At 40.7% G+C, this 14,445-nt stretch overlaps 1 protein-coding gene across 1 annotated transcript in view; it reads left to right on the top strand.

Moving 5' to 3' along the window:
• LOC120025537 (astrotactin-2-like) overlaps nucleotides 1–14,445 on the top strand; it is a 451,161-nt gene that overhangs the window by 265,792 nt on the left and 170,924 nt on the right. Inside the window, exons 12-13 of the mRNA XM_038970100.1 lie at nucleotides 921–1,087; nucleotides 1,820–2,008. Coding sequence (XP_038826028.1) covers nucleotides 921–1,087; nucleotides 1,820–2,008 — 356 coding nt within the window. The remainder of the gene's footprint in view (nucleotides 1–920; nucleotides 1,088–1,819; nucleotides 2,009–14,445) is intronic.

Below are 14,445 nucleotides of genomic sequence, written 5' to 3'. Positions count from 1 at the left end.
GGGGTTGAGGTCAGGGCTTTGTGCAGGCGTTAAGATTTCCCTTCACTGGAACTAAGGGGCCCGAACCATGAAAAACAGCCGCATCACATTAGTCCTCTTCCACCAAACTTTACAGTTGGCACTATTCATTGGGGCAGGTAGCATTTATCTGGCATCCGCCAAACCCAGATTTGTCCGCCGGACTGACAGATGGTGAAGCTTGATTCATCACTGCAGAGAACGCATTTCCACTGCTCCAGAGTCCAATGGCAGCGAGCTTTACACCACTCCAGCTGATGCTTGGCATTGCTCATGGTGATCTTAGGCTTGTGTGTGGCTGCTCAGCCATGGAAACTCATTTCATGAAGCTACCGATGAGCAGATATTGTGCTGGCGTTGCTTCCAGAGGCAGTTTGGAACTCGGAAGTTAGTATTGCAACCGAGGACAGACAATTTTTACGCGCTACGTGCTTCAGCACTTGGGGTCCCGTTCTGTGAGCTTGTGTTGACTACCACTTTGTGGCTGAGCCGTTGTTGCTCCTAGACATTTCCACTTCACAATAACATCACTTACAGTTGACCAGGGCAGCTTTAGCAGGGCAGAAATGTGACGAACTGACTTGTTGGAAAGGTGGCATCCTATGATGGTGCCACGTTGAAAGTCACTGAGCTCTTCAGTAAGGCCATTCTAGTGCCAATGTTTGTCTATGGAGATTGCATGGCGGTGTCCTCAATTGTATACACCTGTCAGCAAAGGGTGTTGCTGAAATAGCCGAATCCACTAATTTGAAGGGGTGTTCACATACTTTTATATATACGTATGTATATATATGTATGTTGACAACATATATGTATGTTGACCCCTCTCTCTCTCTCTCTCTCTCTCCCTCTCTCTCTCCCTGTTTCTCTCCCTCTCCTGTGCATCTCTCTTGCCCCTCCAGTGTCCCGACGGGCTGCGGCCGATGAAGGACGGCTCGGGTTGCTATGACTACTCAAAGGGCACGGACTGCACGGACGGCTTCAATGGGGGCTGTGAGCAGCTGTGTCTCCAACAGCTAGTGCCCCTACCAGACAACCCCAGCTCCAGCAACATCCTCATGTTCTGTGGGTGAGTCAGCCAGTTGCAGGACACATACAGCATCAGGGAAGAAGCCCCTTTAAAATGTCTTCTTTCCTGGGCAACCTGGGTCCAACAATATGTTCTGTGGGTGAGAAGTAGGCCATTGTTGATAACACAAATAGAGCATAAGAGCAGCTCTTTACAATAGGTTGTCTAAATCAGCTGCTATTGAACTCTAAGATGGTAGAAAGACAGCTATAGCCTTTCACCGAAATGGACGGGCAAAAAATACTGTTAGAAACAACTGTGAGAGTGATCCTCATTTATACATGTCAACTGTGAGATTGATTCTCATGTTCACCTCTTAATTGGCAGTTTATGAATGGTCTACAGTATAGAACGTTGATATGGAATTCTACTGTAGGCTACTTCACGAGTCTGCCAGTGTGTCTATGTTCGTTTCATTAGAATTAAGTAAATGTGTGCTTTGTGGATCACAGCCATTTCTGAAGTAGACAATGCTGAATGTGCAAATCCAACCACAGTTTTCCTTTAACGCAGACCATTCTGAGTTTAAATGTTTGATGTGCTTACACAATGGCTTTCATTTGAAATATTAGACAGCTAACAATACATACTTCTGCAATCTATTAGTTCTTTGAGCTCGGTACACGTTCTCTACTGGGAAATTAGGATATTGTGTGTGAGTAGAGTCCATAATACTAATGTCTCTGCCTCTGCATGATGTGCTTGTTACACAAACTCCCCTCCCCAACCCAGGTGTGTGCAGGAGTACAAGCTGGGAGCAGACGGTCGCTCCTGTCTCCTTCAGACAGAGAACTGTGAGGGGCCAAAGTGCCAGAGGCAGGACATTCGTTTCAATGACACCCTGTTTGGGGAGATGCTGCACGGCTACAACAACAAGAGCCAGCAAGTCAACCTGGGACAGGTCTTCCAGATGACCTTCCGGTAAGTTCTCCCCCAGAGGAGGATATGTCATCCTTATTACTGTTGTGTATCTGTGGTACCTTCACAGGAGATGTTATCCAAGCCATATCACTTTGTGACATCTGGCTTTGGCTTGTCGCCTTTGGGATACAGCTAGGTGGCAGGAGCTTTCCCAAAAATGTTGTGGCACCTGTAGTGGTATTGGGCTGATTCTTGATGGCATGTTGCTTTGACTATTTTGACCTGTACTTTACACCACTGGGTTTTTAGACAGGGTGGCATGACAGAGATAACGAATTAGGCTAAAGCAGAAACAGGCTGGTGCCCAGACTTTTTCGTTGGTTAAGTAACTCTATGGACCCTTTGTGTTAGTTTTGTCCTCTTTTGTATGGTTGAAGTCAGCATTAAAACTACCAAAAACAATGCATCCAAGTTGGATCCTTGGGACATTCGTTCTCATCAGTCCCACTACACAATAATAATCCCAATGAGATATTGGCGGTTCGAATTCACAGGATGTATTCCAGAGAGACATTTCAGGATAAGTGTCAACATGAGTAAAAGCAGTGTTTTCTTTTATCAGTACAGATGAGTGAGATATCTACACGGTGGACAATCCTATTTGCAGCTCTAACACAGCACAGCACAGCACAGCGCTGAAGTTTCTCCATTAGAGGATGAGTGTTGAGACAGACAGCACTGTCAGCCCTCTCAAAGCCCCAGTGTCTGGCTGATAGCAAAGACAAATGTTAGCTGCAGGGGGACGCTGCCATAATCAAAGACAACGAGGCAGGGACTGCCTGCTTGTCTGAAGCACACACACACCAACATGCACGCATACAGATGCACGTGCACACACTGTTGCTCGCACACACACGTGCGCGCACACACTTATACACACACATATACACACACTTACTCTTACTCACTGCTCTACCCATTCTCTGACTTGTAACAAGCCAAGAAAGTGCCTTTCAATCAAGCACTGTTGATGAGCGCTGTCCAGTGATGATAACAGGGATGATAATGCTAGTCTAAGCAGTCCAGAAGATTTGTTTCCGCCATCAGGTCAACCCAATCTGCTTCTCTTGACTCTCATCGATCTGACTGAATTGTTCTATGGATTATATGGCTGCTCTCATCTCTTCCAATTATGATCATAGGATAACCCACACAGTCTGAACAGCTTTCTCCCACTCTATAAATATTGTGTGTATGACTGTATTAGTCCAAGCAGAGGAGAGAGTCAACATTGACAAATGTCAGATATTTTTTGTTCTGAATGACTGTGATCAAGGGGACTCATTAATTTCAGAACAAACTAACTCAAAAGGGTAAACTAGGATGGCTGTTATTGTATGATATAATAAGTTATTATTCAAATGTCACAATAGCAAAGCCAAGCTGAGGTGTGAAAGTCCATAATCATGTCCGGAAGCTATTGTTTGTTGCATGTAGCAGTATGTAGGTGTTGAAAAGTTCTGACACACTGTTCTTTTCATCCCAATTAACCCTTGGATAAATATGTTTTGTCTTAATAATTTTCTGTCATGATGTAATTTTTTCCTTTAAAGCTGTAATTCTTAATGGTGAAACTGTTGCTGCAACCTAGACTCAGGGGTAGACGTAATATAGTAAATGTAAATCTGTCTCCATTTAGTATGATATGTTATGAATTGCAATTTTTTTGTAGCTAACGTTAGTTAGGTGGCTAGACTAGGGATTAGTAAGGTTAGGTTTAAAGTTAGGAGTTAGAATAAAAGTATGAAGGTTAGGGTTAGCAGTTGCAAAGTAGCTAAAAAGTAACAAGTAGTTGCAAAGTTGCCAATTAGCTAAAATGCTGAAGTAGTCCGTGGTGAGATTTGAACACGCAACCTTTGGGTGGCTAGATGTTCGATGTTGCTATACGCCTACCCATCCACCCCGACCAACCTCCTGTGATGCGTGATGCTCCCCACCTCTACTTCGTCAACAAAACCAAAACAATAACAACAGCCGTGGGGCGGACAGTGGCACTGGTTCCATTTTTAAAACTGCAATATATAACTTTTTTTAGGTTCAAAAGCTGCAATAAGTCACTAGTGGTCATCCAATGTGATGCAACAGTAACAATATTGTGCCTCTAGCCTGCCTGAGAACCGCTATATTCATTGGTTTTCATTTTCCCTGTCGGGTCGGATTTTCCCGCTAGATTTTATGCTGCTCATAATGAGCATTGTGGGTGACTTTAAAACAGTTCGAGTTTAATGGCTGTGATAGGAGAACACTGAGGATGGATCACCTCCACAATGTTACTCCACAATGCTAATCTAATTGACAAAGTGAAAAAAGAAAGCCTGTGCATCTTGTTTGCAATAAAGCACTAAAGTAACACTGTAAAAAGTGTGGCAAAGCAATTAACCTTTTGTCCTGAATACAAAGTGTTAAGTTTGGGGCAAATCTAATACAACACATTACTGAGTAGCACTCTCCATATTTTCAAGCATAGTGGTGGCCGCATCGTGTTATGGGTATGCTTGTAATAGTTAAGGACTGGGGAGTTTTTCAGGATAAAACATTTCCAGAATGGAGCTAAGCACAGGCAAAATTCTAAAGGAAAAGCTGGTTCAGTCTGCTTTCCAGCAGACACTGAGAGATGAATTAGTTTTTCAGCAGGACAGTAACCTGAAACACAAGGACAAATCTACACTGGAGTTGCTTACCAATAAGACAGTGAACGTTCCTGAGTGGCCGAGTTACAGTTTTAACTTAAATCTGCTTGAAAATCTATGGCAAGACGTGAAAATGGTTGTCTAGCAATTATCAACAACCAATTTGACAGAATTTGAAGAATATTTTAAGAATAATGGGCAAATGTTGCACAATCCAGGTGTGGAAAAGGTGATTCTAACACGTATTGACTCAGTGCGTTGAATAATTATCTGATCAAGATATATTAGTGTCTTATTTGTCGTAGATTTTTCTTCAGATTTTTCTTCCACTTTGATATTAGAGTATTTTGTGTCGATCTTTGACAAAAACGGACAATTAAATCCATTTTTAATCGCACTTAGTAGCACAACAAAATGTGGAAAAAGTCAAGGGGTGTGAATACCTTCTGAATGCACTGTAGCTAGGGCTGTGCCGGTCACGAAATTTCGTCAGCCGGTGATTGTCAAGCAACGACCTCCTTTTCCATGTGGGAAAAAAATGGTGGACAGAGACTTGCTAGCTACGTTAGCTAGCTAGCTGGGATTTTCTACAAGGAATATGCCTCCCGAAAAAAAAGCTTCTCCCAAGTGGGTGTGACACCTACTCCAGTTGCCTGCTGCACTGCTGTTTGGAAAAAATAACGTTCCCAATGTAAGCTGCCTATTTCTCAGGCCCAGATGCAAGAATATGCATATAATTGACAGATTAGGATAGAAAACACTCTAAAGTTTCCAAAACTGTCAAATTATTGTCTGTGAATATAACAGAACTGATTTTGCAGGCGAAAACCTGCGGAAATCCAACCCGGAAAAAATCCCTGTTCCATTGCCTGCCTTTCCTTCATTTAAAGGGATATCAACCAGATTCCTTTTCCTATGGCTTCCTCAGGGTGTGAACAGTCTTTCGACATAGTTTCAAGCTTTTATTCTGAAAAAAGAGCGAGATTTATCAAAACGCGTCAGTGGATAGCTTAGTTCATGCGCGCGAAAGTTGTAGCTCGACATTTTCTTTATCTCTTTTATTGAATAGTTTACCGTCCGGTTGAAATATTATCGATTATTGATTTTAAAAACAACCTCAGGATTGATTATAAAAAACGTTTGACATGTTTCTACGAACTTTACGGATACTATTTGGAATTTTCGTCTGCCCTTCATGACCGCTCGAGCCTGTTGATTTCTGAACATAACGCACCAACCAAATGGAGGTTTTTGGATATAAAAATAATATTTATCGAACAAAAGGAACATTTATTGTGTAACTGGGAGTCTCGTGAGTGCAAACATCAGAAGATCATCAAAGGTAAGCGATTAATTTGATTGCTTTTCTGACTTTCGTGACCAATCTACATTGCTGCTAGCTGTTCGTAATGTTTTGTCTAGTGATCGATAAACTCACATTGCTTTTGCTGTAAAGCATATTTTCAAAATCTGACACGATAGGTGGATTAACAACAAGCTAAGCTGTGTTTTGGTATATTTCACTTGTGATTTCATGAAAATAAATATTTTTAGTATTTTTTCATTTATTTGGCGCTCTGCAATTCAGCAGTTGTTTACGAAAATGATCCCGTTAAAGGGATCTGTGCGCCAAGAGGTTAACCTCTTTGGGCGAGACATGCCGCTAGCGGCACACCACGACAACATCCGGTGAAATTGCAGAGCGCGAAATTCAAAATACAAAAACCGTAATATTAAACATTCATGAAAATACAAGTGTCTTACATCGCTTAAAAGCTTAACTTCTTGTTAATCCAGCCGCTTTATCAGATTTCAAAAAGGCTTTACGGCAAAAGCATACCATGCGATTATCTGAGGACAGCGCCCCGCATACAAAAGCATTAAAAACATTTTCCAAACCAGCAGAGGCGTCACGAAAGTCAGAAATAGTGATAAAATAAATCACTTACCTTTGAAGATCTTCCTCTGTTTGCAATCCCAAGGGTCCCAGCTACATAACAAATGGTTGTTTTGTTCGATAAAGTCCTTCTTTATATCCCCAAAAAGTCAGTTTAGTTGGCGCGCTTGATTCAGTAATCCACCTGTTCCCCTCGTTAAATATGCATACAAAGGAATCCCAAAAGTTACCAATAAACTTAATCCAAACAAGTCAAACAACGTTTCTAATCAATCCTCAGGTACCCTATTATGTAAATAAACAATACAATTTAAGACAGAGAATAGTGTGTTCAATACCGGAGATAAATAACGAAGTGTGCTCCCTCATCCACGCGTGCTACAAGACTACAGTCAAAATGAGAGCCACCTAGAAAAACTACAAATTCCAGCTCATTTTTCAAAAAACAAGCCTGAAACCCTTTCTAAAGACTGTTGACATCTAGTGGAAGCAATAGGAACTGCAATCTGGGAGGATTTCCTTAGATTTTCCCATAGACAGCCATTTCAATGGGTGGTCACCTCAAAAAACAACAAATCTGGATGGATTATCCTCGGGTTTTTGCCTGCCATATCAGTTATGTTATGCTCACAGACATTATTTTAACCGTTTTAGAAACTTGAGAGTGTTTTCTATCCAATACTACCAATTATATGCATATCCTAGCTTCTGGCCCTGAGTAACAGGCAGTTTACTTTGGGCACCTCAGTCATCCGAACTTCCGAATACTGCCCTCTATCCCTAAGAATTTAACAGTTTGAGAAGCAATTGTGTATAAATTTCCCGGCGCCATCCCATTTGTGTGGCCATAATGCACCCTAAAAAAATCACTGCCTTTTGCAGCCCTTCTGCCTAAATTCCACCTGCTCCGAAGCACCTCTCATCTGACTCACACAGCTCTCCATCACTTGATTGGGTCTTTCTCACAGACTACAAGTGAAGACCGACACATCGGGGACGCAACTGTGCTCTTCTTTATCCAATTCCGAGGTGCATATTGAAGATATTGGAAGAACTGTCGACATTTACTTTTCGTCAGCCAACAATATGAGTAGGCCTAACGAACAGCAAAGCACTAGCCTATGTCAATCTATTATACCCCATAGAACAAAAGTTGACCGATTCTGTGCGAGAAATAAATATTCCAAACATAGTCTGGGACGTTTGTAGGATGTGATAGATTTAGTACAACCACTAACATCAAAAATACTTTTTTACTCAATGTGGCTGACGCAACATATCAGAACGTTTAGCTTAAGATGTTGATAAACTAATAGTTTATTTCTTACAAGCGCAGCAATGCGCACACGGCAGTAGGCTTTAAGCGTGACATTTCCATTACCGGGAAAACACCATTATCAAAAGTGACCACAAATGCACTAATGCATGTAATGCTTTTATTATAAAGGTGCATTTTTATGGTGAAAATGATCTTCCCCAAACTTGAAACTCACGCGCTGCATTCAGTATGTGTGCCAGTTAGGCTCTACACCTGTTGTAAAGCAGATTGTGCTTCATTTTAAGAAGTTATTTGGCCACGTTAGTATTGGATAGGCTACATGAGGTGTGCGACTATGATTCGAAAATGTCAGAAAAAAGGCATTGTTTCTTGCCTTAAGCTGGGCATCATTCACAGGTGATCATTTAAAATTCAAAAGTGATTGGCTAATATTGTTACCCATCAGACTATTCTTGATTTAATATTGTCTATGTATACTAAATAATAAATGTGTGAAATTCATTTTGATTTAGAATGGACCATTATCATGCACCAGTCTTGAAACAGGGGCAGGGTAAAAATACATGTCATCTATGCACTTAAATAGTGAATGGAGGATGCTTTTCCTGTGGTTCATTTTCATGCCAGCCAGATAGGCTATACTCCTGTTGTAAAGATAAGCATTGTGCTTAATATTTGCTTAATATTAGGAAAGTAGAGAAATAAATATAGTAGGCATAGCCTATAGAAAGCTAAAGGGATCGTCCTCTTTTTTAATAGAGGCCATCACTCAATTGCATAGCCTATAGAAATTTGTGTTTGATTAGATTTTCGAATACATTCGCATTGATGTCAGAATGATTAGAGTGACAATAGAGTGCTAAGTACAAAGCAGTTAGCAAGTTTGGTAGGCTACTAATGACCATCAGCAGCATCAGAGCTAGGAGAAGCCTAATTACCATATCTAAACGGTCACGTGGAATTTGACTGCCTTCATGACTCGTGACCACCCATGTGGCGGTAATACGGTCTCCGAAACAGCCCTAACTATAGCTCAATTTTGTGTATTTTACTTCTCTTGTGTTTTTACTTTTGCTTTTATTATAATTTTTTACTTTGCATCGTTGGAAAGCGCTCATAAGCAAACATTTCACACACCCGTTGTATTCGGCACGTGACAAATAACATTTGATATTGATTTGATTTGTTTTCCGTCAGTGCGTATGTGCTTTCTGATGTTTTTCATTCTGCTCCCTAAGACGAGAATACCTTGACAATGTGGGTGACTAAGAACCTGAAAGAGTAAGAAAAGGCCTCTCTTCTCTTTTTTGAGACAACAAAAGATTTCCCCCTGCTGTGTATGATTGCTACTGCCAAAGGTATTTAAATAGCACGGCTTTCCTCTAAGCATCTACTTTCTATTTCTTCGGGACTTATATCTGGGAGGGAGTTAGAATAAAAGAAGCACACAAGGTGATGCGAGGTCACTAACCAGGTTTCCATCCAACCCTTTTATGTGAGTAAAAGTACATTGGATAATTTTTTTTTAGGACAGGTCTTATGAAAACAGATCATTTGTCGGTGAAATTTCCAAATGTCGACCAAACAAAATACACTAGACAAGGTAGGATATTTTGTCTGTAAAAGTAATTAATAATTACGCTTTTATGCACATATATTGATATAATATCAATTCTTTCGAAGTAAACTTGGAGTCACGCGATGATATGTTGTGTGGTCCTCCCACTATGACTCTGGAAAGCATGCACTTTATTAGGCTACAGATGAAGTTATGATGAACTTCACAGGGTGGTGAAAGTGCATGGTGAGGAGCTTGATGCTCCTTTCCAATAACTATTGAGGATCTTATTCTGGTGATATGTTGACCAGTGCTTGGCTGCCTTTTGCCAAATACAAATTATCTCGCTCTTTTGTCCATAATAATGTCATAATGTAGGCTAAACCCGAACTGTATCTGTGAACTGTTGGCTAGAGCGCCCATGCCAAAACCAGAGTGGGCGCATTCGCAATTTAACATATTTTATGACAAAAGCATAAGTAGATTTGTAGATGCAATGGAAACCCATTTAACTTGTATCTTCTATACATTACGTGGGAATTTCACCACAAAAGTTATTTTTATGTGCACCACATCATTTCACACAGCCAAGTCAATTAGATGGAAATAACATTACAACAAATTAGGGATATTTGGGCAACTTTTTTCCCCTTTGTATTATCTTTTACCAGATCTATTGTGTTCTCCTACATTCCTTTCACATTTCCACAAACTTCAAAGTGTTTTCTTTCAAATGGTACCAAGAATATGCATATCCTTGCTTCAGGGCCTGAGGTACAGGCAGTTAGATTTGAGTATGTCAAGAAGGAGAGTGATGGAGTGCTGCATCAGATGACCTGGCCTCCACAATCCCCCGACCTCAACCCAATTGAGATGGTTTGGGATGTGAAGGAGTGAAGGAGTGAAGAGTGAAGGAAAAGCAGCCAACAAGTACTCAGCATCTATGGGACCACCTTCAAGACTGTTGGAAAAGCATTCCAGGTGAAGCTGGTTGAGAGAATGCCAAGAGTGAGCAAAGCTGTCATCAAGGCAAAGGGTGGCTACTTTGAAGAATCTCAAATATATTTTGATTTGTTTAACACTTTTTTGGTTACTACATGATCACATATGTGTTATTTCATAGTTTTGATGTCTTCACTATTATTCTACAATGTAGAAAATAGTAAAAATAAAGAAAAACCATTGAATGAGTAGGTGTGTTTAAACCTTTGACCGGTACTGTAGTCGAATGCCTCAATGCTTGTCTGCCTGCTTTATTTTTTTCGCTTTTTATTTATTTATTCAGGGAAAACCCATTGAGACCATCGTCTCATTCCAAAGGGGTGCCCTGGTCACAATACAACAACCAATACAATGTTAAACAAAACAGCATTCACAACACTTATGAAAAAAGTTAGTCTTCAGCTACTAGGTCCTCAATTAACACCCTAAACTGCCCGAACGGCACTGGAACATCTAATTATAATGAGTTCTGAAAATTGCAGTGAGGCGCATTAAAACTAAAAGCGGATTTACCTGATTCGGTGGAGACCTGAGGAACCTCAACCCCTGTGAACTGGTTTGATAACTCATGTTTTTATACTTCAACAACAATGTTAGGTAAGTTGGAAGCTTGTGTAGTAGAGCTTTGTAAACAAAAAGGGAATAGTGAAGTGATCTACGGGAATTTAATGAGTACCACTCAAAATCAAATCAAATTTATTTATATAGCCCTTCTTACATCAGCTGATATCTGACTCAACCTGACTCAACCAGCTGACTCAACCTTTTGATACAGGATGCAGTAATGAGTATTAAAACTGTCACCTGTGATAAAGCAAAGAGCGCTATGGTAGACGGCATCCAAAGGTTTAAGAGTAGTGGCTGCTGCATTCTGGTAAACTGTGTCACCATAGTCAAGAACTGGCAGGAAAGTTGACTGTACAATCTTTAAATCTTTCAATCTCAGCCTTTTAACTAGCTCATCAGTTTTCTTAAGTTTTAAAAATCCTTGTCAATCCAAAAGCCCAGATATTTATAGGCGGGAACCCGATCGATGGGAGAACCATTCAATTAATAAATATGTAGTCCATCTGAAACAGTGGCATACATAACAGTACCGTCAGCAAACCACTTGCAAGAAGCCTGATCCAGGCCTACTTCAGTCAACCTTTGAATGAGAGTATGATGGTCGACAGTGTCAAAGGCCTTGGAAAGGTCTATAAATAACACTATTACTTTCATGATCTAAGCAATTGAACACATCTAAAAGAAGCGTTGCAGCTGAAACTGTGCTATGTCCAGGTCTATAACCGGATTGGTGCACATTAAGAATAGAGTGAGAAGTAAAAAGTGATTGACCCTAGAAATAGTACTGTTGGGAGATCTGGAGAGACCGGGTCAGTCAATTACTAATATGCTAATACTCTTAGTAAAAGTATTTATCTTCAACTCGCAATCTGTGGATTCTATTCGATTAAGATAGATTGAAATTGTATGTTAAACATCACAGCACAGTTGAAAGATATATGGTGCATAGAGGGTGGCCAGCAGAGATAGGTGGGAGGGGCTGAGGGAAGCTGAGGGTTGGGATGTGGAATTGCTGGGCAGGGGATAGAATGACGGTCAACATAAAACATAACAAAAAGTAAGTTTGAATGACACTGAGGGGCAGTGTTGTTACAGTTAATGCCGGTTTGCCTGAGGCTGATGAGGTGCAGGTGTTTGTACACATGCAATATACGCACACTCTTAATCAAATGCACACATGTGCACATACATGGACACACACATGTAAATAGTGCCATACATGCACTCAAACATATTCAGTTGGACTTGCTGTTATGATTTTTGTTGTTCTTGAAGTATTTTTGTTTTTTTGCATTGTTGTCTTTCTCTTTTGTTTATTTTGTTATTTGATGGTGCGTTGGGGGTGGGGAATGGCATTATTGTATTTATTTATATTTTCTAGGGGGGAGGGGGGGTCTTGGATGGTTGACGGACAGCTTTTGGGGAACTGTGGGGGGGTCTTGGAGGGCTGGTGGGAGATCTGTTGACGTGCCCTTGAGCAGGTCGTTGACCCGGGTTGCTTCTGTGTGTCACACTGGATGGGAGACTGTTAGATGACTAATGTGATGTAGTTGTTGAACGGCTTCACTGCAAGTATATTGTTGTTGTTTTTTAAAATATAAACAAAAAAACAAAAAAATACACGTATATGTATGTATATACATATATGTGTGTATATATATGTGTGTGTATATATATATATATGTGTGTGTGTGTATGTATATATACAGTGGGGAGAACAAGTATTTGATACACTGCCGATTTTGCAGGTTTTCCTACTTACAAAGCATGTAGAGGTCTGTAATTTGTATCATAGAAACACTTCAACTGTGAGAGACGGAATCTAAAACAAAAATCCAGAAAATCACTTTGTATGATTTTTAAGTAATTAATCTGCATTTTATTGCATGACATAAGTATTTGATCACCTACCAACCAGTAAGAATTCCGGCTCTCACAGACCTGTTAGTTTTTCTTTAAGAAGCCCTCCTGTTCTCCACTCATTACCTGTATTAACTGCACCTGTTTGAACTCGTTACCTGTATAAAAGACACCTGTCCACACACTCAATCAAACAGACTCCAACCTCTCCACAATGGCCAAGACCAGAGAGCTGTGTAAGGACATCAGGGATAAAATTGTAGACCTGCACAAGGCTGGGATGGGCTACAGGACAATAGGCAAGCAGCTTGGTGAGAAGGCAACAACTGTTGGCGCAATTATTAGAAAATGGAAGAAGTTCAAGATGACGGTCAATCACCCTCGGTCTGGGGCTCCATGCAAGATCTCACCTCGTGGGGCATCAATGATCATGAGGAAGGTGAGGGATCAGCCCAGAACTACACGGCAGGACCTGGTCAATGACCTGAAGAGAGCTGGGACCACAGTCTCAAAGAAAACCATTAGTAACACACTACGCCGTCATGGATTAAAATCCTGCAGCGCAAGCAAGGTCCCCCTGCTCAAGCCAGCGCATGTCCAGGCCCATCTGAAGTTTGCCAATGACCATCTGGATGATCCAGAGGAGGAATGGGAGAAGGTCATGTGGTCTGATGAGACAAAAATAGAGCTTTTTGGTCTAAACTCCACTCGCCGTGTTTGGAGGAAGAAGAAGGGTGAGTACAACCCCAAGAACACCATCCCAACCGTGAAGCATGGAGGTGGAAACATCATTCTTTGGGGATGCTTTTCTGCAAAGGGGACAGGACGACTGCACCGTATTGAGGGGAGGATGGATGGGGCCATGTAACGCGAGATCTTGGCCAACAACCTCCTTCCCTCAGTAAGAGCATTGAAGATGGGTCGTGGCTGGGTCTTCCAGCATGACAACGACCCGAAACACACAGCCAGGGCAACTAAGGAGTGGCTCCGTAAGAAGCATCTCAAGGTCCTGGAGTGGCCTAGCCAGTCTCCAGACCTGAACCCAATAGAAAATCTTTGGAGGGAGCTGAAAGTCCGTATTGCCCAGCGACAACCCCGAAACCTGAAGGATCTGGAGAAGGTCTGTATGGAGGAGTGGGCCAAAATCCCTGCTGCAGTGTGTGCAAACCTGGTCAAGAACTACAGGAAACGTATGATCTCTGTAATTGCAAACAAAGGTTTCTGTACCAAATATTAAGTTCTGCTTTTCTGATGTATCAAATACTTATGTCATGCAATAAAATGCAAATTAATTACTTAAATATCATACAATGTGATTTTCTGGATTTTTGTTTTAGAATCCATGTGTGTGTATATATATGTGTATGTATGTATGTATATATATATATATATATATATATATATATATATACATACACATACATATATATATATATATGTGTATGTATGTATATATATATATTTGTGTGTATATATATATATGTGTGTGTATATATATGTGTGTGTGTTTTTATTTATATATATATATATATATATATATGTGTGTGTGTATATACAGTTGAAGTCGGCAGTTTACATACACCTTAGCCAAATACATGTAAACTCAGTTTTTCACAATTCCTGACATTTAATCCTAGTAAAAAT

The sequence above is a fragment of the Salvelinus namaycush genome, chromosome 31 (assembly GCF_016432855.1).
Source record: "Salvelinus namaycush isolate Seneca chromosome 31, SaNama_1.0, whole genome shotgun sequence".
NCBI classification, from domain to species: Eukaryota; Metazoa; Chordata; class Actinopteri; order Salmoniformes; family Salmonidae; genus Salvelinus; species Salvelinus namaycush.
Note: the sequence above shows the minus strand (reverse complement) of the source record. Positions and strands in the feature narration are given on the sequence as shown.